This window comes from Miscanthus floridulus, chromosome 18 (genome assembly GCF_019320115.1).
Source record: "Miscanthus floridulus cultivar M001 chromosome 18, ASM1932011v1, whole genome shotgun sequence".
NCBI classification, from domain to species: Eukaryota; Viridiplantae; Streptophyta; class Magnoliopsida; order Poales; family Poaceae; genus Miscanthus; species Miscanthus floridulus.
The window spans coordinates 39,257,346-39,285,217 of NC_089597.1; the positions used below are offsets into that span (position 1 = coordinate 39,257,346).

The 27,872-nt window shown below is 46.0% G+C and overlaps 1 protein-coding gene and 1 long non-coding RNA gene across 4 annotated transcripts; one reads left to right on the forward strand and one right to left on the reverse strand.

The window, feature by feature from the left end:
* Positions 1-27,872, reverse strand: LOC136520304 (MADS-box transcription factor 55-like). Of its 3 annotated transcripts, none has more exons than XR_010775218.1 (8): positions 27,603-27,872; positions 19,475-19,556; positions 18,724-18,785; positions 18,522-18,621; positions 18,389-18,430; positions 849-890; positions 591-699; positions 1-295 (listed from the first exon to the last, which is right to left on the reverse strand). XR_010775218.1 is itself a non-coding variant. In XM_066513763.1 (8 exons), the coding sequence occupies exons 1-8, from the start codon at positions 27,782-27,784 to the stop codon at positions 286-288; spliced, it is 678 nt and encodes a 225-aa protein (XP_066369860.1). In that variant the 5' UTR covers positions 27,785-27,872; the 3' UTR covers positions 1-285. The 3 variants fall into 3 exon arrangements, 1 of the variants encoding a protein (XP_066369860.1); XR_010775217.1 differs by having other exon boundaries at positions 805-890; XM_066513763.1 differs by having other exon boundaries at positions 591-748.
* On the forward strand, positions 11,321-14,073 carry LOC136522741 (uncharacterized). The gene is made up of 4 exons (XR_010775975.1): positions 11,321-13,022; positions 13,123-13,168; positions 13,253-13,322; positions 13,405-14,073. It is a non-coding gene; the product is annotated as an uncharacterized lncRNA (long non-coding RNA).

The window sequence follows — 27,872 nt, forward strand, 5'->3', positions numbered from 1 at the left end:
TTTGCTGAAGCTGCCTTAATAAAGGCCATATGTTTCATATAACGGTTAAGTGCATAATACACGAACAATGTAGCACCGGCAACGAATCAATACAGATTTTTAGAACGAAGATAACGCATACACCTTTACAAATTTAGCGTTAGTTACTTTGAACTACAGACATGCACAAGGATAGCAGATCTGGTTAAACCAATCTTGCGTACTATGGGACTATCCCAGTCTTTCTCTTCTTAGGATCACTGATGTCTGCCCACTCATGCAGATACTATGAGATGCTCCTTCCTTTCAAGGCAACCTGCATGGTCAAAGAGTTCATAGTTGTAGTGCGTACCCCTTTAAGAATTCAATGGGTACAAAGAAAACCATGCATGTACTGTTTAACTTTTCATGAAAATCTTTTCTATTTCCAGATGTAACTACTCCCATCCTATAACCAGTATTGTCTGAGTGGGTATTGAGCATGCCTTAAAAGTAATAACCACCTTAAAATATATAGCAAGGTATCAAAACGTCAAATACCTTCAACGAGGTAATAAACAAGTGTTTCATAATTGCTTATGCAAAGTATAAATGCTTTGGAGTACACTCACGATAACTTCAAAGATATATCAGAGCCATCATCATTATCGAGCGAGCTTCCTGAATGCAATGCAGTCATTACAGATTCAGACGACTGTCCATCTTCAGTGAGGATATTTTCTGCACCAGCAGCAACCACCATTGTGCCAGCCGTTAGAACCTGAGGCATCTGCTTATAAGAATAAGAAAGGAATTATAAACATGCTCTTTGTTGCCAGGGGATACACTGGAAGTCCGGGCACTATATAGAGAGAAATATGATTTGTTACTTGTTCTTTTAGACGCCTGTTCTGATCTTCCAGCTGTGTGCCCTACAAGAAACGGATAACAGAATTGCATGATTAGATCGTCCATTAATTTTAAATGTATTTGGTTCCATTTATGCATATAAGGTGAAGGATTCACTTGTTTTCAGTTAATTCCATTTGAAAAATTCTGGGAAAAAGTCACACTCCACTTCCAAACATCCCCACAAAAACCTGTTGAATTGCAGATGCTCGACATTTTCATGTAATACGAAGTATCAGCATTCCCAAATAGAAACGATTTTTGGCCCAAAAGAATATATATATATTGCTTGAGATGTTATAGTCAAATAAATATAAGATTTTATGTGAAGGAAGATGGATTGCACGGAATAATAGATTGATTATCATAGAAGAGCAATGTATATCCTTGTATAGGCAAGTTTATCACACGTATGGTCAGGCTTATTACTACTAAAAATTATTGTTTTTTCATTTTTTCGCGATCGGGCCTTGGCATGTTTTTCATTAAGCAGAGATAGAGTTTGTTACACCCTAAGCTGGTCACGGTAATCCACTTATTACCAAGACCAGCGACCGAAAAACACACGTGGTTGTGATTTACACAGTGGTATTTTGCGACAAACCAGCTGAGCACAAGACTTAAATATCCTCAGCGTCAAACCCGGCCAAATCAAGGTTCATGGCCGCTAGGTCGAATTCGCCTGAGAACAGCGCCGACAAAGGAGCCGCAAAGGTCGCCCGAAATATTTCAATAGCCTCGGCGTCCACAGCGTTGGTGTTGACGACGACACCAAGCTTCTACTTAAGAGCGTTCTGTAGAGTTAGCCGCGCAGGTTTCCTGGCGAGGCGTTCGCTGCGCCTCAGCGAGAGCACCAACTTCGGCATCTTGGACTTCCTGACCTTGGGGCTAGCACGGATCATGAGGGTCTGTAGAGGGAGGCAGACTTGCGACTCGATCTCTTCTTCAAGCGACCTCGATTGCGCTGGGAGGGGAGGGGTGCAAAGCGCGTTCCGCGCGCTGCCGTCCTCTTTGTCGGATGTCCACTGGACGTCGCTAGGGGTCATCGACCATGTTGGTGGCCATCTCGCAATATGGCCAAGTGGAGCGTCCGCCGGGGGGGAGGGAGGATCATTGAGTGCCGCCTCAACCAACATTGGGTCCAGCGTCGTGTCTGCGACCAGTAGGGGTTGTCTCGGCCGGCTCCACAACACTAGGTCCGCCTCGGCCTCGAGTCCAACTACCTCGCACGACAAGCTAGGACGGCCATCCTGCTGACGCTCGCGTGCAGTGGGGGCCCCGAGCCAGGCATAGACGCTAGCCGCACCCTCAGACACATGGAACATCGAGGAAAAGTGCGCCTAGAATTCCGCGCGGCGAGACGGCTGGCCAAGTCCCACCAACGAGCGCGATGAGAACAAGGGAGTGGTTCGCATCAGATGCGGCGAGCTCCACGTACCTTGGGACGACGAAGACCACAACCTTGGGACGACTATCAGTGTCACCTAGAGGTGGTGATAGCGGCAGTGTATAGTTGTGGTGCCACTGCGGCGACGATGGCGGCGTGTTCACTACCGCACACGGGGGATGACGAAGGCAACGATGGTGGCGATGCTTGGCTTGGCACGACGTGACGTCCCGGCGACATGTTGGATCTCCTAGGTCCGGCGTGGAGACGTCCTAGAGGAACCCCGCCCGAGCCCGCCCTCCGAGGACGAATGCTTGCGTGGCAGCGAGCGACCTCACTTGCACGCCTAGGTCCGATGGCCGGTACCCTGGCAATGGAGCCTGCGGACGCGTAGCAACACTAAGCGGCGACATGGTCATGCGCTAGGCAGTTGAAGCAGAGGCAGCAAGGGTCTTCCTCCCAGCGCACAAACTTGCTCCTACCTACTGACCGACTGGCGGGGAAGGACGGGGCATGCGGGGATAGGGAGGACGGCGAGGCCCCATCTAAGCTCGTGGCCGTCACTGGAGAGGTGGCTACCGGTGCCTAGGTGGTCGCTGGCAGGCTGGGGCTGGGGCTAGGGCTAGCGCCTGGGCACCGGCGTGGCTGCCCACCACGCGCGAGCCGGCCTATACGAGTTCTTGGTCATGTTGTTCAGGCTGTGCAACGTGCCAGCGATGTTCTAGGCCTTGATGAATGAAGTATTGCAGCCGTTCCTACCTCGCTTTGTGCTAGTCTTCTTCAATGACATCCTCATCTTCAGCAACACGTGGGCTGATCACCTCCGCTATGTACGCGCCATTCTCGCCACGCTTCAGCAACATCGTATTTTTCGAAAACACTCCAAGTGCACCTTTGGGGTGGACTCCATCGCCTATCTGGGCCATGTCATCTCGGCAGCTGGCATTGCAATGGAAGCCCCCAAAGTCCAAGCTATGTGGGACTATCCTTTACCTCGCTCGGTGCTCGCGATCTGTGGCTTCCTCCGCATTGCGGGCTACTATCGCAAGTTCGGCCTCGACTACAACAGTGTCGCTTGCTCACGGAGGGGTTCCTATGGTCCACAAAGGCGACTATGGCTTTCGATGCCCTAAACACGGCCATTACCACAACATCGGTGCTGGCGCTTCCCGACTTCGCCCGCCCTTCATCGTCAAGTGTGACGTGTCCACCTATGGCTTCGGCGCAGTACTGCTCCAAGACAAACACCCCATCGCCTTCTTCAATAGGCCGGTGGCCACCTCGGCACCACTCCCTAGCTTCATATGAATGGGAGCTCATCGTGCTAGTGCACACCATCCACCATTGGCGGCCATATTTGTATGAGCGCTACTTCTTGGCAAGGACTGACCATTACAGTCTCAAATTTTTGTTGGATCAGCGCGTCGCAACCATCCCCTAACACCTCTGGGTGGGCACGCTCCTAGGGTTCAACTTCACCGTCGAATACAAGCCGGGCACATCAAACACGACGGTCGATGCCCTGTCACACTACGACATGGAAGAGGTACCATCTTCGCCATCTCTGCGCCCAATTTGACTTCCTTGATCGCCTACACTAAGTACTAACCATGGACCCTGCTCTAGTGGCCATTCATGACGACATTGTGGCCGGCCAGCGTGAGGCGTCATTGTCCATCATCAATGACCTAGTAGCTTTCCACTCCAAGTTCTACATCCCGTCGCCCCTTCTTCATGAATTGGTGTCCGCTGTCCATGAGGATGGCCACGAAGGCTCAACGCACGCTTCACCGCCTCCGCCGCGACTTCCACACGCCTAACCTCTGCTCTGTGGTTCAGGATTTCATCCACGCCTATTCGACCAGCCAGCGGTACAAGTCTGAGCACCTCCACCCGGTGGGCCTTCTCCTACCGCTCCTTATGCTGATGATGGTGTAGGTGGACATCGGCTTGGACTTCATTGAGGCCCTTCCCTGCATGGGCGGCAAGTCGGTCAAACTCACGATCATCGACCGCTTCAACAAATACCGTCACATCATCCCGCTCGCCCACCCATACATGGCGGAGACGGTGGCCCAAGCGTTCTTCGATGACATCGTGCACCTCCACGGGATCCCTCAGTCCATGGTGTTGGACCAAGACCCGGTGTTCACGTCCTCGTTCTAGAGTGAGTTCATGCGCCTATCAGGTGCCAAGCTGCAAATGACCACTGCCTTCCACCCCTAGTCGAATGGCCAAACCGAGGTGGCCAACATGGTCATCATCATGTACCTCCGGTGTTCCACCAGTGATTGCCCCTGCCAATGGGAGCGTTGGCTGTCATGGACCGAATATGTCTACAACACCGCCCTCTAGACGGCCCTCAAAGACACGCCCTTCAAGATTGTCTATATATGGCCGTTAGCCGCCGTCCATCTGCTCCAACGAACAAGGGGAGACACGCATTGCTGCGGTGCCCAAGAACATGGCGGACTGTGACGAGCTGTTGGCCATGTTCGCTACCGTCTCGAGCAAAGCTCAGGCGATCTACAAGTGCCACTACGACAAGCGCCACCGGGCCATGGCCTACGTCGTTGGGGACTGGGTATGGCCCCCCCTATGGCACCTTGTTCCTGCATCGCTGCAGACTCCGACATGGGGCAAGCTAAAGCCACGCTTCTATGGGCGCTATCACAATGCTGAGCTCATTCACGAGGTCACCGTCAGGTTGGCTCTTCCTCCCCGGGTGTGCCTACACGACGTCTTCCATGTCGGCCTCTTCAAGCCCTTCATCGGTACGCCGCTGGACGCGCCACCACCTCTGCCGGCTCTACACCATGGTGCTGCAGTTTTCAAACAAGAGTGTGCCATCTGCACAAGGCTGGCCCATGGCATTCGCTAAGTCCTCATCCATTGGAAGGGCAAACTCGCAACATCTGCTACCTGGGAAGATGTCGACACCTTCATCCAGCGCCATCCATAGTTCCAGCTCAAGGACAAGTTCCTGGTCGAGGGGGACGGGAAAGATATCATGTGGGGACACCACTACACCTGCAAGCGCAGCACCAAGGACGTACCCGGAGAGTCGTAGGCGCGATCACCGTGCTAGAGACGGGCGATGCAATTCGGTTAGGAAGGAAGGATTGCTGCCTTGATTTTAGAAGATTGTTATCTCCAAATTGCTAGCCGGCCAAGGGCCTCCATAAAACTATCTACAGGGACACCATTTGAGATTAAGCAATACATCAATTATCCTACTCTCTTCCTACTTGCCAACATAGGGCGCAGAGGGGAAAAAAACTCGCCCTGTTCGACGACCACGACTACGTTCTGCTTAGTCGAGGTTCGGCTACTCTGAACCCTAACGCCCTTGAAAGTGCCATCGTGAGATTTCAAGAAGATCATACGACGTCTCGAGGAAGGTGGGGGAAGGGCATGTCATCAAGAATCAGTGTGAATCTACATAACATCATAGACTAGCCACTGAAAGTCAAAGGATTCAAGACTTGACATCATCGTCGTCATAGTCCTGGCTATAACTCTAGTTCCATTATCTAAAAATCGTCATCAAAGTCCTAGGGTGAATTGGTGGTAGCCACATGCTCATAGGCGGATGATGGGCCACGTGCTCCAATGCAGTATGAGCACACGCAGCTCCATGGCAGTAGTGGTTGATTAATCTTCTATAGCTTTTTGCACAGAGAAGCACAGTCTGTGTGTGTTCCTAGGCTCAGTGTGTGCGGTGGTCGAGGATTGATTGATCATAAGAGCAATGTACATCCTTATATTGGTAAGGTTATTAGGTAAGGCTTATAGAATCAGTACCCACCATATATGCATGGCCTACTAACGAATCATGGATGCACATACAAGGCCAAAGCTTTGGCCAGCCAAACCCTAACATTACATACTATTCAAAAATATTTTAAATGATAATACTACTTAGGCAAGCATCAATATAACTTTAGAAAAAAGTTGGCATACATTTGCTCGCTTTTTATGTGTGCGTCTATAAACTATGCTATCACCAGCTTCTTGCGAGTTATATCGGTTATATAGAGAAGTGTGCTCGGGAGATCTCTTCCCGGTCTGTGTTCAAATCATGGTACAGCTTCTAAAGGCAATGCCCAGAGGACATCTCCATGATATGGCGTCGATGAGGAGAACGCAGGGGAGAGTGGAGTAGTAAACTGGACTGAGAGTTAGAGCGCAAGGGGTAGCGAGGAAGTGGTGCGGTGGGAGGTTCGCCGGACGGCAGCGGCAGAATCACTCCAGCCACCGTCAAAGGGAAACCTGCCCACCTTGGGAGGTTTATTCCTTCTTCGATAATTCCAGATTACAAGCCTATGGTGTCCTTTATAGATTAGGATCACTTTCCTAACAAACCAAATCAATCTACTAAAAATCCTCCCCTTCCTAAAACCACCAGACACCCCTTAGCCACGGTTGGGCCTAGGCCGGCGCCTATATTGGCGCCCTACAAAGGCGTCCACAACACTTCTCTCCTCCCCAACAAACAGCTCGTCCGCGAGCTGAAATGCTGGATAACGATCCTTGAAGTGGTCGACGTCTTCCTAGGTAGCATCAACAGCAGTGCGGCCCTCCCTAGTGAACAAGCAGCAGCCAACGTCCGCGGTTCAGACGAGAGCGAACAATGGCAGCTGGAGTAGGCAACACCCGGCCATGGAGAATGGACGGCAAAGGCACCACAGTTGCAGGAGGATCCCCAGTATACTTCTTCAAGAGTGCCACATGAAAAACATCATGAATATGAGCCTTTGGTGGAAGACGAAGGCGATACGCCATGGCACCCAAACGCTCCGTGATCTGACAGGGCCCAAAAAACTGAGGCCCCAGCTTAGAAGCAGCAACAGGAGTGATGCCAACCGCCGTGCGATGATGGAGGCGAAGCAAACCCAATCTCCCACAGTGAACTCAACAAAGCGTCGCTTCTTGTCATGCTGCTCCCTCATAGTATCTTGGGCCAGCTCCAATCGACCATGAATATCCAGCAGAAAGGAATCTCGATCATGGAGCTGACGATCAACAGCAGTCACTCGAGCCGAGCCTAGAAGATAAGTGACCAGAAATGGCGGAGGCTGACCATAAACCACTTCAAACGACATTGCACGAAGGGCGGACTGGTAGGAAGTGTTGAAGCAGAACTCCGTCCAAGGCAGCCACTACAGCCAAAAGTGAGGCCGGTCCCCAGCCAAACACCGCAGGTACATGATGATAATGCGGTTGGTCACCTCGGACTGGCCATCAGTTTGGGGATGGAATGCTGAACTACGCAACAGAGTGACGCCAGCCAATTTGTAGAGCTCCTCCCAGAAATTGCTGGTGAAAATAGTGTCCCGATCACTCACAATTGAGCACGGGAACCCATGTAGACGCACGATGTTGTCGAAGAAGGCCCGAGCAACAGAGCTAGCCGAATATGGATGGCTAAGGGTGATGAAGTGCACCATCTTCGAGAAACGATCAACCACCGTGAGGATCACAAACTTGCCGCCCACCCGTGGAAAGCCCTCCACAAAGTCCATGGCAATGTCGCTCTAGACATGTTCTAGCACGGGTAGGGGCTGAAGAAGACCAGCTAGGTGCAGGTGCTTGGTCTTGTTGCGCTGACACACATCATAGCCCTTGATGAAGTCACGAACTGAGATTATGTGTGCGTCGGTTGTAGAAGGACACGCGCAGCCGATGAAAAGTTTTCTGAGATCCTTCATGGTCGGCTGTATGGGCCTCAAGTAGAAGATGAGGCCAGAGCGCTGAAGCATCAGAAACGAAGGGCCGTCCCTGATATAGCAGAAGGCCATCCACTGAGCGTCCAGCCCTCTGGTGCGGTGCCTGCCATGATCTGCGCTTGGAGCTCTTGGGCTTGAGGATCGCGCTGAACCTCAGCGCGCAGGTCGTCAAAGACAGCGAATGATGGCCTGGAGAGCACATGGGCAGCCACATCGCTGGAGTCCGCATCATGGCTGTGACAGGGCATCCGCCACAGTATTCAGCTTCCCCGGCCTGTACTCAACAGAGAGGTCGTACCCAAACAACTTGGTGACCCAAGTGTGCTGCGGAATCATCGTCAAGTGCTGATCCACGAATGAACTTCAAACTCCAGTGATCCGTCCGCACTTGTGAAGGCGCGACACCACAGATAGGGCCGCCAATGGGGCACAGCCTTGACGAGACCAATCAATTCCCGCTCATACACTGGAAGCTTGGCATGATGAGGCGCCACAACACGGCTGAAGAAGGCTACCGCACCATCGCCTTGGTGAAGGACGGCACCAAAACCAGCGCCAAACACGTCACAGTCGACGATGAACCGCTTGGAGAAGTTGGGCAGCTGAAGCACCAGGCACGATCACAAGGGCAGGCCTTGAGGGCGACAAAGGCGGCGTCAGCCTCAGCCGTCCAGGAGAAGCCCTCGACCTTTGAGGAGAGCTATGAGTGGTGCAGCCACGCCACCGTAGCCGACGATAAACTTGTGGTAGTAGCCGATGAGCCCTAGGAAGCCACGAAGAGCCCGAGCCATGCGTAGACAGGGCCAGGCCTCCACGGCTAGTGACCTTGTCGGAGTCCATCGCGATGCCCTCGGCGGAGATGATGTGGCCGAGGTACGCGATGGACTGTTCGCTGAAGAAGCACTTCGGAACGCTTGGCGAAGAGGCGATGATCACGCAGCTGCTGGAGCACTGTCCTGACATGTTGTAAGAGTTCGGACCAACATGAACTAAAAATGAGTATATCATAAAGAAAAACAAGTACAAAGCGCCGAATGAATGGCTTCAAGATATCGTTCATCAAAGCTTGAAAGGTCGCCGGGGCATTCGTTAGGCCAAATGGCATGACAAGGAACTCAAAGTGGCCTTAGGTGCGTCCGGAACGCCGTCTTAAGAATATCATCCGGGTGCATGCGCACCTGGTGATACCCACTGTGGAGGTCGACCTTGGAGAAGAACCGAGCGCCCCTGCAGCTCATCCAAGAGCTCGTCGACTGACTGGGATGGGGAACTTGTCTTTGACGGTTGTGTCGTTGAGGGCACGGTAGTCGACACAAAACCGCTAGCTGTCGTCATGCTTGCGGACCAGGAGCACTAGGGAGGAAAAAGGCGATGTCGACTCCCGGATGACCCCTTGATCCAACATGTCGTCACACTGGCACTCAATCTCGTCCTTCAACAGCTGGGGGTACCGGTATGGCCATACCGCCACCGGCGCGGAGCCCGACAGGAGGTGGATGCGATGATCCTGCCGACGCTCTAGAGGTAGGCCGTGCGGTGTGGCGAAGACGTCCTCAAAGGACTGGAGCAGCTCTTCTAGCTTGGCATGAGGATCAGCGATGGCGCGGGTGGCGACACTCCGACCACCCATGCCGGACCAGTGATGGGTGCGCCCGTTGAACTAGAACGCCATCGAAAGGGCGGCGAAGTCCAAGACAATGGGGCCCAACGTCCGCAGGCACTGGACGCCAAGGACGAGGTCGAATGCGCCCAGATCAAGCACGAAGCAGTCGATGGTGAAGCGCTCGTCGTGGATTGGAGACGTCAACTGCGGCACAGACATCGGGGCTGCGCACGCGATCACCATTGGCGACTAAGACCGAGAGACTAGCACGTTCTGTGATTGACAGTCCAAGACGTCAGGCCACCTCCGAGTGAATGAAAGTGTGGGTAGACCCGGTGTCCACCAACGCCTTGAACGAAACAGCCGCGAATGACCACCTACAGCATCATAGAATCAGAAGGCCCAAGACCGGTGAGAGCGTGTAGGGAGATCTCCAAGTCATTGATGTCGTCTAGAGGGTCCTCTCCATCAGCCAACTCCATGAGGAAGACGCCCCGTGCAGCACATTTGTGCTCCTAGCTGTACGGCTTCAGGCACTACGTGAAAAACGGTTTGCAGCAATGGGACAAATTTTTTGTAGGGGCGGCTCGTAATGAAGCCGCCCCTACAGTGGAGTGCTGGAGACCCACAAGACCAGCCGCCCCTATAAATGAAACAGTAGGGGCGGCTGGTTATACGAGTCGCCCCTACAAATAGGTCAGATTTGTAGAGGCGGCTCACTCACCAGCCGTCCCCGGTATTGTTATTTGTAGGGGCGGCTGGTGATTGAGCCGCCCCTACAAATGCCCTACGTACAGTACCGAGTCACCCCAAAATATCTGCTGCCCCTCCTCTCTCCGTCTCGACTCTTCCAGTGTTCCCTTCCATCCATCCGCCGCCCCCGTCCTCTCTCTCCCACAACTGCGCTCCGCCCGTGGCCACCTCCCCCGTCGCGACGCCCGTCGCGCTCGTGGTTTGCTCCGCTGTTCGTGACCTCGTCAACCATGCGCGAAGAGCGCAGCTCCTTCCCCGTCCACAACGATGGCTCTCCGGATCTCTGGTCTCCGGATCTCCTCCCCTTGCTCGACGACGGCCCAAATCTGCCCATAGCCGCAGCTCTAAAGGTGGAGCTTCATCTCCTAGCTGAGTGGCTAGCGGACCCTGTCTCCCTCTTCCTAACTCTCCCCCACCCTGACCCTGACCCTCTCCCTCTCCCTCTCCCTCTCCCTCTCCCTCATAGATCAATCCTGGTGGGGCTTCTTCCGCAGAGGCAGCGGCGGCGAATCATGGTCCGTCGCCTCGGTGGCCTCCTCAGCGCAATTCGGCGAGGTGGCGCGGTCCATAACGGGCGTCGCAGCGAGCCGTGTTCTTCATCCGCGGCGGTGGCGCAACGGGTCCTGATGCGCGGTGGTGGTGTCGGGGGTGAGGACACGTCAGAGGCGCCGCCGTGCCCAAGCATGATGGCAGTGACGACGCCGAGCTAAGGTAAGAGGTCCCAAGGCCCAAACTTAGTAGAAATTAGGGTTTCCATTTTGAAATTTGGGGTAAAAGGGCGAAAATCATGATCTAGGGTTTCAGGAATTTGGGGGAAAGTTTCAATTTGGCCGTGATTTGCAAATTCTCCTCCTACATGCTAATCCGAACCCTAGTGGCTTAATATGCACCGTCTTACATATACTGCTTTGTGATGAAAAAGTTTGATAGATAGAATCACATGCCTATATATGCCAAGAGTTGATAGGGGTATAATCTTACTGAAATTTTTATGATATATTCGTTACTGTAGGTTGAAGATCTTTCAAGGATGTTCAGGCTCCTCTCTAGGATTAATGGTGGCCTGCCTCTAAAATATTCTAGGAGGTATCTTCTATGCTGTATTGCATTGCACTTTTAAACAAGTTCACTTCTAAACAAATTCTATTTTCTATGTTGTATCTTCTAAAATATTCTAGGATGCAACACTGAGTGGGTCAAAGAGTTAATTTTGCTTAAGGCCTATCAAAAAAATTGATTTGAGGCTATTGACATCTCGCAGCTGTTCTTTAGTAAATATTTCAGTGAAAGAAATAACTAGCAAAGTGTATTCAGATTAATGATACAAGATTTCGTTGATATATCAGTGTACAATTTTATCTATAATACTGTACAAAAATAAAAATGTATACAGTTACATTAATTTGCCGTGTCCTTGCAGGCTCGGCAACCTGCGGAGCTGACTGGTTGGTTTTTTATTTTCAAGAGCTAATCAGTAAGTTACAATAAATTGATTACTTACTACAATTTAACCTTGTATTCTTGATGCTAAGCGGCTAAATATTTGCGGCCACATTTCAAGCTTTAGTCACTAGTAATTCTTGGACAGGTGCTTGCATTATCTGGTTGTAAAGTATTTTCTATATTTTTCTCATTTTATTAGCATGATCCTGAACCATAGATATATATTGTTGTTGTGTTCTGATGTTATCAGTGAAGTATCCTCTAAGCATTTGTTGAGTATGTGAGTAACGAAATACATCACAGTTCTAAGCAATGTAGCATGCCCTTGTAGTCACTTCTCTATTTGGCTGTCATTAGTTTTGCAGCACATGTATGTTCTGATATACTCTTCTCATAAATGTTGGCTTTACTGCTTCAAGAACTCCATTTTCACCTTGTGCTTTAATCCTGTGCAATCTGAGATCATAAACTAGGCCTTAAAACTAAGCCATGAAACACATATTTGGTCCCCCCCAAACACACATGCTCCCGGTAGTGGTGTTCGGTTTTTATTGCCGGGGACCCCGGGACGGGGCCCTCCCTGGCTATGTAGCTCAACAGCAGATGGGAACGGGAAACAACGAAATGGCATAGTATGTTCATTATGTCTTGCTATTACTAGTGTTTCAGTTGTATTGACATGTTGCTGTCTTATATTTGATTGTGTCTAGTGCTATGTTGCTGTTGTATATTCATGTTTGTTGAAAGTAACACTTAATTGCATGGGTTCCCTAATAAGACACTAAAATGGAGAAGCGACAACAGTATTTGCATCAAAATCCTGTGATTATGTCCGTCCAGTTTCCCATTACTTTTCATTTGACCTAAAAATGTTTATTTCCTTCACCTGGTAGCAATGCTTTCACTTTCATGCACTTAAATAGTACAGATGCCTGTGATGGGTATATTGCTGCCACTTGGCCTCCCTTTCTCTCCCTAATTTTGCCACGGTGACCGGGATGCCTAGGACTTGAAACACGTTCTCCTGTATCTGTATTGAATAGTTCTTCAGCAATGCACATACTTTAGGAGGAAACTGTTTGTAGTGCTTATACATTTTCCTCCTCTTGCTCTATTGTCTGATTGTACCATGTTTTTATTACATTATCCACAAACTTTTCTCTTGACAAAGGATTCTGAGTCTATTATTCTTACAGGGAAACTAGTGCTAATAGAGGGTCTAAATCTCCTCCTCGAAATGGTGAGTTCTACCTGCGTCTTTGTTATGCATTGAAAACAGTTTTAGCTCATGCTACAATTTTAAGCTGCTTCATTAATTGTTTGAAAAACTTGAACTGCAGATATTGGCAATGAGGAGCTTGATCAGCGCCAGAACAAGCCTAGGAGGTAAGATCCTTTTCAACATTTTTGACTTCCAAATCACTTGTATTTGTTACGCAATCTTATGCATGCTATGCTCTTGTGTTGCAGATACTCAGAGATGAACTTCAGCCATTGAGGCATCTTGTAAGGTGGACTGCATCTGAATAAGCTGCTTATGGTTAGTTACATGTTTCGTATTTTGTGTATCAACTTCTTTTTTCTCTGTGGTTAAACTTATCTGTAGCTTATTTAATATGCAGGCCCTATTTAGGCCCTTTGTGATGTCCAGTTCTGATCTGGAGCACTTTGGGTGGCTTTGGTACCCTTAATTATGTTAGGTAATGTCTTGCTTTAATGCTTTTATACACGTTTGGAGCTTATAAGAAAATGCATGTGTTTCGACAGAGGAATGTATATGATTCTATTGTTCACTGTGCTTAATTTGAAATACAACATCATTGTGCACACCGTCCAGCTTGTTTTTTTTTCTTTTAAATCCCATTCATTAATTTCTTTCTAAGATATATTTGTACTTTGTTGAAGCATCAATTCAATGACTAGAAGTGATTTAGGAAGAAAACTGCATTGTCATTTGGTCTTGCTTGGAACATATTGTATAAGCTATCGATAACACTTTCTATCCTGATCGTGGTCATATTGGTCAGTGTGACTGTGTGAGGTTAGGGGGTTTGAACTTGTTAGGGTGGACAAGTGGTTTAGGGAAGCTAAAATGAACTTTCCAAATGAAGCTACAATTGTTTCTAAATTAGACTTGCACTGCTGTGTTCCGTCAATTGATACCAGTTGTGACTCAAATGATATTAGTTGTGACTCAAATACCAACATTAATTCTTGACATGGATGTTTCACATGGTTCTCCAGGTCGAATTTGAATTGTAAATTTAAATTTTTTTTGGCGGAAAAATGATTTGTAGGGACGGTTGGTACTTGGTACTGTAGCCGCCCCTATAAATCGATTTGTAGGGGCGGCTACAGTACCAACCGCCCCTACAATTCGATTTGTAGGGGCGGCTGGTGTTACCAACCGCCCCTATAAATCAATTTATAGGGGCGGTCTGGGAACCGCCCCTACAAATGCATGATTTGTAGAGATGATATGGTAGGGGCGACTGGCCGAACCACCCTACAAATGCTTATTAGCCGCCCCTAAAAAACCATATCTGACGTAGTGCGGGCAGAAGTAACACTGCCCATTTTGGCGCTTCTCGTTGATCTCAGCCGGAGTGAGACGGCAGAAATGATGGCGTGGCCCCTCCGTCTTGCCGTCCTGTGTAGCAGCAGCAGCGCCAGCAGCACTCGACAAGGCAGTGGCGCGGCGAGTAGACGACTTGGGCGGCGCCGAGCTGTTGACAGTAGACGCCTCCACCTGCCGCTGTTCGCATGCCCGCGCCAAGCTCATGGCTTGCTACAGATTGACAGGGTGCTGTAGCTCGACGTCGGAGGCCAGGGGCTAACCCAAGCCACCAGTGTAGAGGTCAATCGCGGTTCGCGTGGAGAGGTTGTCACAGCGTGACAACAAGGCCAAGTAGCGCCGCGAGTACTCTTCCACGGTGTTTGTGCGGACCAACAGAAAGCATCCGATCCGAACGGCGCGAGAAACGGCAGCACGAGGGAGCGCACGTCCGCGCCCGCCAAAGCCGCAGCGTACGGAACTACGGAAGCAGGTATAGTAGTCTGGAAGCAGGTACAGTAGTACTCTTCATTTCTTTTTCTTTTTCTTTTCTTATCTTTTTCTTTTATTTTCTTTTATTTTCTTTTCTCCTTATTTTTTTTATTTCCTTTTCGTGCTTTATTTTTTATTTTTATTTTCCTTTTATGTTTTATGTTTTTTCATTGTTCTTTTAATTTTTTATATTTTCAGTTTCTTTTATTTTTTATATCTTTTATTTTTTTCGTTTTTCTTTATTATTTTTATGTTTGTGTGTTGTACATGTGATGTTCTATTTTTATCTTTTCTTTTCTTTTTTTTTGATTTCTTTTTTATTTATTTTCTTTTGTTTCTTTTCTAATTATGTTTTTTTCATGTTTTTTATTTCTTAATTTTTCTTTAAGTTTTTTCTTTTTCTTTTCCCTTTTCGTGCACCATTCATTTTTTATTTTTTTATTTTTATGCGTTTTTATTATTTTCATTTTTTATAAATATTTATATTTTTTACCTTTCTTTTATTTCTTTTTTATTTTCTTTTCTTTTCATATTATTTTTATGATGTTCTTTGTTGGTTTTTTTATGTTCATGTAGTGATTTTCTATTTTTTTATGTTCACATCTTATACATGTGATGTTTTTTATATTCACGTGGCATACATGTAATTTTCTATGATATATTTTGCAGATGTTCATGTAATATATATGTGATGTTCTTATAGTATACATGTAAAATTTTATGTTTTTTTTTATGTTCACACAGTATAATGTGATGTTCTACGATGTATTTAGTGATGTTCATGTAATGTATATCCGATGTTTCTATAATGTATTTAGTGATATTCTATGATGTATTTAGTGATGTTCACATAATATATATGCGATATTCTATAATGTATTCAGTGATGTTCTATGGTATACTTAGTGATGTTCACTTAGTACATATGTCGGTGCTCAATGATGTATTTAGTGATATTTACATAATATATATGCGATGTTCTATAATGTATTTAGTGATGTTCTATAGTGTATTTAGTAATATTCACTTACTACACATGTGATGTTCTATAGTATATTTTAGAATGTTTAAAAAGTATCCATGTGATGTTCATTTAATTTTTCTCTATTACGTGTTTTTATTTTTTTTTCGTTACGCTTTACTCTAGATTTTATTATTTGTACTTACGTTATATATTTATTTATTTATCTTCACATATATTATAGTACTAATCTCATGAATCTAAAACTAGAACACTGTTCATCTAAACCGAGAACATTTTTCCTTACGAAGACGAAACATTATTCTCTGAGCCTAGAATATTGTCTCTGTTCAATAAAAGAAAATGTTCTATCTTTATAAGATAAATGTTCGTTAATAAGATTTTATCCAAATATATCCACGTGGGATCTTGTTTCGAAGGATTTGTTGCGATAAATCTGATGGTGTAATCGAAATTTAATTTTGATATTTGGTTTAGGAGTTATGACTTTTTTTAATTCGTTAAAAGTTATTGCATGTGTGGGTGAGTAGGCTCCACTGCGATGGGACAGCCTGTCATCCGTCCACGCACACACCCTGTCCTGCTGCTTTGCCGGCTGTGGGTTACGGTGGGCAGTTACGGGTGTGGGCGGGAAAAATATCGGCAGGGAGTTATGGTCTGATGTGCGGACGCTAGCAGCCCCTGCGGACCAAGGCCTTGATCTCCCCAACAGAGTTGGTGCGGATGGGCGGCCCGAATCGGAGATTGACTGAATTCAACAAAACGAGGCCACGAAACCATCCCCAAGTCGCACTTCATCTGGTAATACCACTCCGCAGCAGTGCCGTCTAGATGCAGAGACGCCATCCACACTTTCTCGTCCTACGGCACGCGATGACCGCGGAAGTAGTTGTCGGCCTCGTTGAGCCACGTCAACGGATCCGCCTCCCCGTTGAAGCTGGGGAACGGGATCTTCGGCGGACGATGAGGGTCACGACGTCCCTCGAAGTCATCGCGGTAGCGCCCGCAACGGCCGAAGGCACGACCGCCGAAGTCTGAGTCGCGTCCGCCACTGCGGTCGAAGTCGCGAGTGTCGTAGCCACGGTCGTCGTAGTCGCGTCCGCGCCCGTAGTAGTCGCGGTCGTAGCGCCCGGGCCCACGACGCGAGTCGTAACGCTCGCGATCACGAAGCGCACGCGTGCGGAAGTCAGCCCAGGCGCGATCGCGATCGGTCCCGTGCACGTCGTAGGTGTCGCGGTTATCACGATGGACGTCCCCGTCATCACGGGTGAAGTCCGCACCACTGTGAGCTTCATCCTCGCCTCTAGCCCCGCCCTTGCCAGCGTTGGACTTGCCTGATTCAACATGCGCTAGCCTGGAGTCATGGGAATTGAGGTGATTGGTGATGGTGGTGAGCTGACCCAAGATGCGATCAAGCTTGGCATCCACAGGATCGGGAGTGCTGGCCATGGATGGCGATGCACTAGTGGAGGTCTTCAATACCAAATTGATACGGTGTCGATGAGGAGAACGCAGGGGGGAGTGGAGGAGTAAACTGGACTGAGAGTTAGAACGCAAGGGTAGCGAGGAAGTAGGTGCGGCGGGAGGTTCGCCGGCGACAGCGACAGAATCGCTTGCAAGCCACCGTCGAAGGGAAACCCGCCCACCTTGGGAGGTTTATTCCTTCTTCGATAATTCCAAATTACAAGCCTATGGTGTCCTTTATAGATTAGAATCACTTTTCTAACAAACCAAATCAATCTACTAAAAATCCTCCCCTTCCTAAAACCGCCGGCCACCCCTTAGCCACGGTTGGGCTGGGCCAGCGCCTATATTGGCGCCCTACAAAGGCGTCCACAACACTCCATAGTGGTCAAAGTGTTTTTTTAGAAAAACTGTGCTATTGCCATTCTTAAGAGGTTGGCACATGACCTACCACCCATGTCAACTGAATTTAATTCTACAATTTTCATAGGCCCATACCAGTGCTATATATGCATATCCTATCTAGCAACCATCTCTCTTTTCGATCTACCTTTTTTCTACTAATTCAGTTACCAATCCTCTTTGTGTGGTTCCACTAGAAATGATCAGCTCGTCCGACTGAGGTCACTTGAAACATGGGATAATCTAAGCTGATCACCAGAGAGAGCTCGTCTGATTGAGGTCACCTGGAACACGGGATAATCTAAGCTGATCACCAGAGTAGCTGACAGGTATCTAAGGCTTGATTCAGGCTAGCCCTTAAACTGGCTAGGCCATCATTTTAGGATGTTGGTAAAAATTAAACTCGTAAAATTCAGGATGAGATATTCAAAATAAAATATGGCAAAGGAAACCAAAATGCGAGATCGTTTATCTTTTGAAACAACATTCTATCCCATGGGCCTGGGAATAGGTGGGCATATTTTCCAAGATTCTTGCAACTTCAATTTTGATAGAAATTTCATGTAAAATGGCATATAGATGAAATGGCAAGATCTCAAACAAGCAACTTAATTAAAATGTCATATTGTGCACTGAACGCCAATAGTTTGTCACTACATATTATCTGATATAAAATTCACAAAAGCAGTCAGGTTATATAATCATTTCTCACCTTTTGCTGTAATTCGCTGATTTGTTGTGTGAATAGTCGGTCCTGAAGAGATATGCATTGTATGGAAAAACAGTTATACACAAACTCAAACAAGAATCTGAAGGATGTAGAATTCCTTGAGCAGTCACCCTACCTTTGTACTAAGCACTCTATGCAGTCCTGCTTCAAGTTTCCCTTCCATTTGGTGCAATTCCTCTACACTCAATCCCTCAAGGTCTTCACCTCTCATCTGTCTACAGTATCGAACAGTAAAGTCATTTGCTAGCTTCAAGGGTCCCTTTTCTCTCAAACAAATATTCTTTGAATCACATAATCAATATGGAACAAAACATAACCTAAGTCCATGAGTTGCTTCTGCAAGTTGCTCGTTCAAACCGGTGTACTTGCTCTGCTCTACCTGAAAATTTATAAGGGAAAATAGGATTACTATATAAGTTAAATCAAACATTATTAATTATATATATACATACTGTTAATTCTCGTGACAGTAGTGCATGCAAACTACACTTGGAGAATAAGAAGTCCTAGACTGATTAACAATAAGATTGTAAGGAATACCGAGTACTATATGGTACTATGAAGAAACACTTATTAGTTCACCAAGGTGTATCTTGACATATCACGTTGAAGGAAAAAAAAAGGATAGCTTGATAAATTTATCAGTCAATTCCTTCTCTTCAGAAGGTAAACATCGATTTTTCTACAGATGGTTATATAAAAGTAATTGTAGACACTAATATTGCTCATGAATAATTGATCAAACAGAAAAGAGTACTTTGCAATCTTTATTCAACGTATCTCTCCTTATTTGAGTATGCCTTCCAATGCTCATGTACTCTGATCAATGATACTTTATACTAAGATCTATGAAAGTTTGCATCAGCTAACAATTGGCCAAAGATGCATGAGTTAATCACAAGGAACTACAAAAATGTAGTTGTTGTATGTGGACCTACTAGACTTCCCATACATTTCTAACTTTTTGTACATCTGTCCTTCCTAAATGCTTTACACTATTAGCCTACTAGTAAGAAAAGATCAAGGAAAAAAAATAAAAGAACGAAAAATATTGCTAACATAACATACATTCAAATCAATAGAAGGCTGCTGATGTGATTTCCCCAGATTCTTAGAATGTGTACTGTACTTGTCAATGATATCATTCGTACTGTTCACAAAAGCAAAACCAAACAGTAAATAATGAAAACATATAAAGGAAGCTTAGAATGGCAAGGAGGATATGAAATTTGAAAACACAGCAATATAGCAATGTCAGCATCTTCAGGAGTCAGCTTGAAACGCAGAAGTTTAATAGGAAAACAATTCGGTTCCAGTAGGAATTAAGAAAAACATTCCATGTTGCAACCAGGTCTAAGGTCAGTACTATGCTAGAGGCATTTGTTGTGTCATATATATCAGTACTCCCTCCTGTCCCTGAAAGAATCAATTTCTAGCCCAAAGATGTCTCCAAAAGAATCGATTTCTAGAGGTAAACGGTCCACATATCCACATTAATCTCTCTCGTAGTCTAGGTCGCATTTAATACAACCTCTCTCCTGCGCTGCTATTGGATACTCCAAACGATGATACTTAGTTAGGCTTCTCGGTAACTAAAGAGCTATTAAGGTTCAACAGTTTAACGAGGGGCAGCATGATCTTTTATCTTCGTTGCTAATCTATCCTAAAGTTGCTAGGAATTCATTCTTTCAGGGACAGAGGGAGTAGCCTCTGTCTAGTCTTTTAGTATTATGTATAAGTCACATACATTGTTGGACACGAAAATGTATGGATTAAGTGACATGCATGTATTAATTATCAATCAAGGCAGACATAAGGTAAAACAGCTAGCTAGAAAATCAGATTAAATCACATAACATATACCTTTTTCACTCAAACACACAAGAGATCTACAAGTCTTTGTATTAAGAGAAAATGAATCGAGTGTAATGGGGGGAGATCACCCACACACACAAGCACCCAGAAGTAAGTTAGCAAGGCGAATGTGCAACAGAAACTGAAAAAGATGATCAGACTCAAAAAAGCATTATGATCTATCCCAACCAAAGGGTATTGAGTGGCTGAGCCCCTTCGTGCCAGTTAGATGCCAAAGATTAGCCTCATCAACTCTCACAGAACAATCTAAACCCATGGTGCCCCTCCATGAACGTGCAGTTCTTGTAGTGTTTCTAGAGCCACAAGCTCCAAGGGCAACCTTGTTAGTTTGATCTCCACCAATTGGCCCATGGGCCTTTGGATCAACGCCCTGATCGGGGACGTCCAACCACTCTATGGTTGGTGGGCCCCCATCGCACAGCACCATAAAAGAGAGGTGGGGACCAGGGCACAAGGTACGAAGTTCCCCTGAGCCGCCAGATGCCCCACCGAAGTTACTAACCCTATCCGATCTAAAGAGAAAGGTGCTGCCAGCAACGGGAAGCCCCACCGACTTCGCCATCGCCTCTGCAGTGCCACCACCGGGACGCCTTCGACCGCCGTCACTGCACCGTGCCTATACCTATGACGGCCTAGCGCGCACGTCACGGCTACCACTACTCCAACACAACGCGGCCACCGTGACGGCGGCCATGGGCACACTAGCTACCAAGGTACACCAACGAGCTGTTCATACCCACTAGATCTACACCTAGAGGTTAAGAAAATCTATCAATGGTACCAGAGCCAGGTTCTAGTGTAGATCTAAATTAGGGGTAGCAATTTAGAAGGAGATGAGAAAGATCCAATTCGGATCGAGACTAGAGGGTTCCGAACCCTAAACCCAAAATCAGGGAAGAAAAGGAGTGAGAAGGGCCTCGGGTTTTGAAAAGCAACCTAACCCTAACCCTAAACCGCGCAAAAGCTCGGGGAAGAAGAACAGTACGAAACCCTAACCCTAATGCAACCCTAACCCTAATCCCCAATCGGCAAAGAACCGAGAACACAGCAAGATCCAAAGACAGAAGAGGGAAAGGGGAAGAGGCCTACCTCGGCGCTCCATCGCGAAGCCGCCTCTTCGGCACGCGAGAAGTACTCTAAGCCGATGCTCGTCGGGCCTGTGCGAGCTTCGTGCTAGGACGCCGCAGCCAGGCCGCTCGACGGCGGCGCGCTCACCTGCTAGGGAGCACGCGCGCCGGCGAGGGGGCCGGCGACGGCATCATCTCTCTCTTTGAGCTCCGAGCTCACCTCCACGCGCCACCGTGAGGCGGCTCGATGAGGCTGCGCGCTCTGGCGAGCAGCCCCTCAGCGATGCCGCTAAGATCGGGCGGCGTCGCCATTTCGCCTGCTCGTCGGCCGTGCGAGAGAGACGGGAGGGAAAGACAAAGGAAATGAGCTAGGGCTTTGCGAGGGGAGCCGACCGACGCCATTTTTGTTCGGCCGAAGAGCATGCGCAGCCGTCAATCTCCATCGAACGGCGCAGATCAACTGGACCCGAATTTGGCCCAGGCGGGCTAGAGCGCCAGGCCGCTTTCCCGGCCTAGCCCAGGTTGCGGCCTGGGAAGGGGTTGCGGGCGAGGGCGCGAGCTGGGCCGGGCTGAATTCAATCCAGGCCGAATGAACAGGAACGAATTGAGCCATTTTCTTTTTTTCCTTTTCCAGTAAATTGTTTATTTCCTGGAAAATGATTAATGGCTCAAAGAAAAATAGCAAAGAGAATTTTTCCGGTGGGCAAAATTCACCAATTATATTTAAGTTTCCGCTGCAAAGTTTAATGTTTATTATCTTCTAATTAAATTCGAACCAGCGGGATAATTTAATTCGAAGAGCAGTTATATTTAGTAAATTATGAACATGTTTATCCTCTAATCAAATTAGAACCAACAGGAAAATTTAATTAGAGTAGTAGTCTATTTTTGTTATTTTTTGACCAATGTTGATGATAACAATATTATAATAAGTTTAAGTTTGAGGTAATTTTCACACCAACATGGTCAATTTTTTACAGAGTAGATAAGGACGAAGAAATGCTCCTGAACTAATAGAATGTATTTTATTAACATGTTTCCGGTGCAATGAAGTTGATTATCTTTCAATTAAATTCGAACCAACAGGAGAATTTAATTTTTGAAGAGTAGTTATACGGATTTTAAGTTAATTTATGAGTTCTATGCATTAATTCTATTTTCTGCCCAACTGTGATGTAGAATTGATGCAGAAGCACCTTGTATGTTTTAATTTGATGATATCACTCGGCTGCATGCTAACGAGCTGCAATGCTGGGGTATGTCAATGAAAAGGCTTGAGTCAAGCCAGTTCAGAACAATTTTTATTAATTTACTAATTTTCTAATTAAATTGGAACCAACAGAAAGATTTAATTGACAAATAAAGTATAAGTGAATGTTTTAGTCGTCATGACTAAGTTTTCGTATAGATGTATCCTGCATGGGGAGAAGTTTTGGCATAGTAATTATGCTAGTCCATCCAGCATGGCGGGAGAAGTTTTGTGATGATTCACATGTTTTGTATCCCGCACAGCGAGAGAAGTTTGGGTAGCTCTTATGCTGTCCTAGTATTGACCTTACACAATAGAAATACATAGTCATGGTCAATACTAACCAAAAGATAAGAAAAGATGCAAATGTGACTTGCAAAAGTATCGCTAATGAAAGACCTCGTTGAGTTCTTAAAGTGAATTAAGGAAAGTGTACTCCTAAATGGATCAAGAAATAACTTTGTTTACATGACACAATCATGTGAATGAAGTAAGTTATATGTGTCTCCTCGTTTACAGGATTTCTGAATAGTTATCAAAATTATGGCAGTAAAATTCGTGCCATATTTCGAGGGGGAGAAAAACATACAGATCAATTAAGAAATATACTCTTCGTTAAGAGTGAGATAAAGATTAATTGAGATGAATGTGACCGTTGGAGGAGTACAATGGTTACAACAATGATACCCGTAAGCAGAGAAATAGCTAAATTCCTAGACTTTTTTAAAGTTCTGACAGGAAAATAGCGTAGTCAGTCTCAAAGATGTTAAGGTGATGCTTAAAGCGCCATATGAGATTTTAACAGATTAAACCCAAAATAAGATATTTGAAGATATATTATCTTTAGAAAAGATGGGAAGATCTGGAGGAGCATGGTATGTAGAGGTATGTAGAGACCTAAGACTTGAAGAGAAGAGGGACTATGTGCCCACTCCAGTGACTTACGAGCAACAAGTTTCTCAATACCTGTTGATGTTGTATGACCAATACAACATCTGTTGTTAGCTCTTCAAAGAAGATGAATAATGTAAATAAGGATCTTGTTATACAGGAGCCTGTAGAATCAATTGTCTTTTGACAATGAAGAGCGACAACAACCCCATATGAAAGTGCCAGTAGCTGAGGCCCCATAAGGTCTCAAAGAATTAGTAAACTAGTTCTGATGACTATGAAATTTATGTTAGTAAAGAAATTCAAATAGAGGGTGATTCCACCTCATTTGAAGAAGCCATGAGAAACGTTTACTCATTTAAATGGCAAGAAGCTATGGAAGCTGAAATAAATTCGATGAACACCAACAATGTTTGAGACTTAGAAGTAATTACTAATGGAGCCAAAACAGTAGGCTACTAATGGGTCTACAAGACAAATTGTAACTCCAAAGGAAATGTAGAAAGATATAAAGCATGACTTGTAGCAATATGCTTTACACAAAGAGAATGAAAAGATTATAATGAGGGTTTCTCTCTAGTCTCATGCAATGACTCTTAGAATTATAATTGTGTTCATGGCATATTACGATTTAGAAATACATCAGATGGATGTAAAAACAACATTCCTAAACGGGGATTTATATGAAAACGTTTACATGGCATAACCCAAAAGATTTTTGTCATGGAAGAAAAGAATATATGGGATGCCGCCTGTAGAAATCCATTTATAGGTCAAAAGTAAGTCTCTATATAGTAGTATTTGAAAGTTGATGAAACAATAATAAGAAAGTTTGAGTTTTAAAGAAAATGAGACGGACGATAGTGTTTATGCGAGGATCAAGAATGAAAAATTCATTTTTCACATCATGTGAATAGATGACATTCTACTCCTTAGTAGTGTTGTTAATCTGTCATTGAAGAAGAAAAAGTTTTATCCTCAAGTTTCAATGTGAATGATCTTGGTGAAGCGTCATTGGTTCGAGGAATCGAAATTCACTGAGATAGAAGAAAATGGGGTATTAGAACTATCGCAAAGGCATACTTAGAAAATATTCTAAAGAAATAAAGTATGCATGCGAGTAAACCTACACCTGCTCCTATAGTCAAGGGTAATAGTTATGGGAACTTTAAGTGTTCCTGTAACCAATATGAGATCGATCAAAAGAATATGGTTCCATATGCTTCAGCTAGTTGGAAGCTTGATGAGTATACAAGTACAGGTAAGAACTTACCCTGACGTAGCCTATGTATCCCGGAATATTTTGGTAGAAGTCCAGTTCAGATATAGATCACTAGAATTGAGTTGAGAATATCTTGTAATTTTGCAAAGTATCATAGGCCTCATGCTGAAGTAAGAAAGAATAATAACTCTTAAATAGTTGAGGGTACAAAAGTAAGTCTTGGCGAGATGTGTAGTAAAATCCACAGCAGTTGCTAACACTCGCAGTTAGAGTTTTATTGTGGAAAAGCTTCCAAAGAAACAGTTGCTGTGTCATCAGTGATACATACCATAGTATAGCTTGTCATGAGGCTTAAGGAATAGGCAAAAGAAGGTTAAGGGAATTTGTACCCGGATTTAACAATGGTAGACAACAGCAATAAACATTTAAAGTAAGCTAACTCCTAAGACAACAAGTCAAGTGTGCTACCAAACACATTGACACTAAGGTATATGTTGTAAAGGAAAAAATCCTAGAACCATTTTGAAAGCACTTGAGCACATAAGTACCTGAGTAAGTACTTGCGGATCCTCTTACCAAAGGCTAACCACCCAGTGCATTCAGAGAACACACAGTCGACATGGGTTTATGGGAAAACCTATGATTTCTGAATACTAAGGGCCTAGTTGAGTATCTATTTCAAAACAGAGAGGTGCGTTGTAGCTGTTCAATCTAATGGCAACAGACCTGTGACGATGAGACACGCTCTATGCCCTGATCTGTGATGGAATGAAAACAAGATAAAGTAAGTAAGTTAAGTTTAAGGAATAAGGTGAGATCAAGGGGGAGAATGTTAGTTTGATCTCCACCAATTGGCCCTTGGATCAACGTCCTAATCAGGGGCGTCCAACCACTCTATGGTTGATGGGCCCCCAGTCGCACAGCACCATAAAAGAGAGGTGGGGCCGAGGCACAAGGTACGAGGTTCCTCTGAGCCGCCAGACGCCCCACCGAAGTTACTAACCCTATCCGATCTAAAGAGAAGGGTGTTGCCTAGCGACAGGAAGCCCCACCGACTTCGCCATCGCCTCTGCAGTGCCACCACCGGGACGCCTTCGACCGCCGTCACCGCACCGTGCCTGCACCTACGACGGCCTAGCGCACGTGTCACGGCTACCACTACTCCAACACGACAGCGGCCACCGTGACGACGGCCGCAGACGCGCTAGTTATCAAGGTACACCAACGAGCTGTTCATACCCGCTAGATCTACACCTAGAGGTTAAGAAAAACTATCACAAGTATGAAATTGAACCCTTTTTATAGAGATTTGTGCAGTATATTCACCAACATGCCTTATTATGCCAGCCACAGTAGCAAACATCGAGGCATCTTGATCAGATGCTAGGTTTCAGAGCCCGAAAGCACATACTGCATGCTTTGTAGCATATTAAATCTCATATGAAACACAAATAGATAAATTTGAAACATAAGCTTATCTTGTTAACTAAGAGCATATCGAAGAGCCTAAAAAAATTTACTCTCTAAATCATCAGTTGGAGTCATTTGAGTAAAAATTACTTTCTATATATTTGTACCCCCAATAGCTATTCTATATCTTTTTTTAACAATAATAGCTGTTATATATCTTGTGCGCACTCTGGCTAACGAAAAATCCGGAATAGGGGATGTCCTATATTTTGGTGATCCAATTAAAGAGGATATTGTTGAGTATTTTTTTTTAACCAAAATCTCTATTTTTATAAATTATGAAGGATATAAAAAATCTCTTGGAGTTGCTCTAACATTTTGTTCACTTTTCTCCTGTATGTAAAATGTGAGTCCCATATAGAAACAAGAACATTGAATTAAGCAAGTGACATATTGGCGAACGCGTCTTCTAATCTGAAGTACAAAAAATATATATTGGCTAACGCTCATAATCAAATATCTTATAGCTAAGCCGTACATATTTATATTGCTAATAAGCCGCACATATTTATATTATAATAATAGATGTTAAAATTTCTCTTGCGCAGCAATAGCAATATATGTAAGAGCTACTACCTACAACCTGATGGGTTAAGAACCGGAGGCAGCACCAGCCACAAGCGGCAGTACTTGTCCAGAATAGTTTATCCCCGCCAGCACGAATCACGAAAGGCTTCAGCGGAGGGAATGATCAGGTCTCGTGCATGAGGCAAACCGGCACATAAAATCACAGGTACGGCCGTTCTCCATGAGCTCTCGGCCAGGGGAGCACGCCGCTTAGCTTATCAACGACCGCCGCACGGTGATCCAAAGTGTTTGATCAGCTCTATCGGCAGCGTTTTTACCGCAGGACATGCGGCGGGCAGAAAATTAACCGGATGTAGTATAGTACTACGAGCTACAGCAATCTGCCAATATATTTATCAGCAATTCAGCACACCGTAAAAGAGTAAAAATAATATGCGAGCTTTGCGATCGGGTCTTGGGGGAAATACTGTAGAAAATTCCCCATTTCTATGGGACGTCAGGGAGTTCACAGGCATCCACCAGAATCGACACAACGAAGGCTCTAGGTGTTGAAGGGAAGCTCGATTTCAATTCCACACAACGGATAGAAACCGTACGTACTCGAAGAAACGAATTCCCTCGTAATTAAGCCAAACCCTATGAAAGAAGGATGAGAGAGAAATCTGTAGGTAGCCACTAGCCAAGCACGAAACCCTAGTGCAAGGATCCGAAACACCAAGAGGCACCGTTTTGGTACTCGGTAGAAGAAGAGAAAGATCTGCAATAATCATTTCAAACGAGAAAACACCATGGCGAGAAAAAAAGGTTTCGAAAAACGGCAGGTGTGATCGAGCCATCGAGGTCGGATGGGCGGAGTGGAGCTGAGCAACGGTAGCTAGCGAAGTGAGCGCGTGCCTGGAGCTCGCGAACTGCGAGAGCTTGCCGGTGGCGGAGAAGACGACGAGCGCGACGTCGGCGTCGCAGAGCACAGCGAGCTCCTCCGCCTTCTTGAACAGCCCGCGCCGGCGCTTGGAGTAGGTCACCTGCCGCGCTGCCGCGTTCTCTATTCGCCGTATCTCCCGCCTCTCGCGCGCCATCTCCCTCGCCGCCTAGTGCTGCTGCTCCTCTCGTCCTACACCCACGAATGGCTTTTCAGGAGAGAAAACCGGGCGGTGGATGCATCGC

Bases quoted from the DNA above. Each gene is read 5' to 3' on its own strand.
- LOC136520304 (XM_066513763.1), bottom strand. From the start codon at position 27,784: ATGGCGCGCGAGAGGCGGGAGATACGGCGAATAGAGAACGCGGCAGCG. The intron at 18,786-19,474 runs GTATGTTATGTT...ATAAATTTTCAG, and splicing joins AGCCTTCTATTGATTTGAAT to GTAGAGCAGAGCAAGTACAC. The intron at 891-18,388 runs GTGAGAAATGAT...CGTTTCTTGTAG, and splicing joins TCAGCGAATTACAGCAAAAG to GGCACACAGCTGGAAGATCA.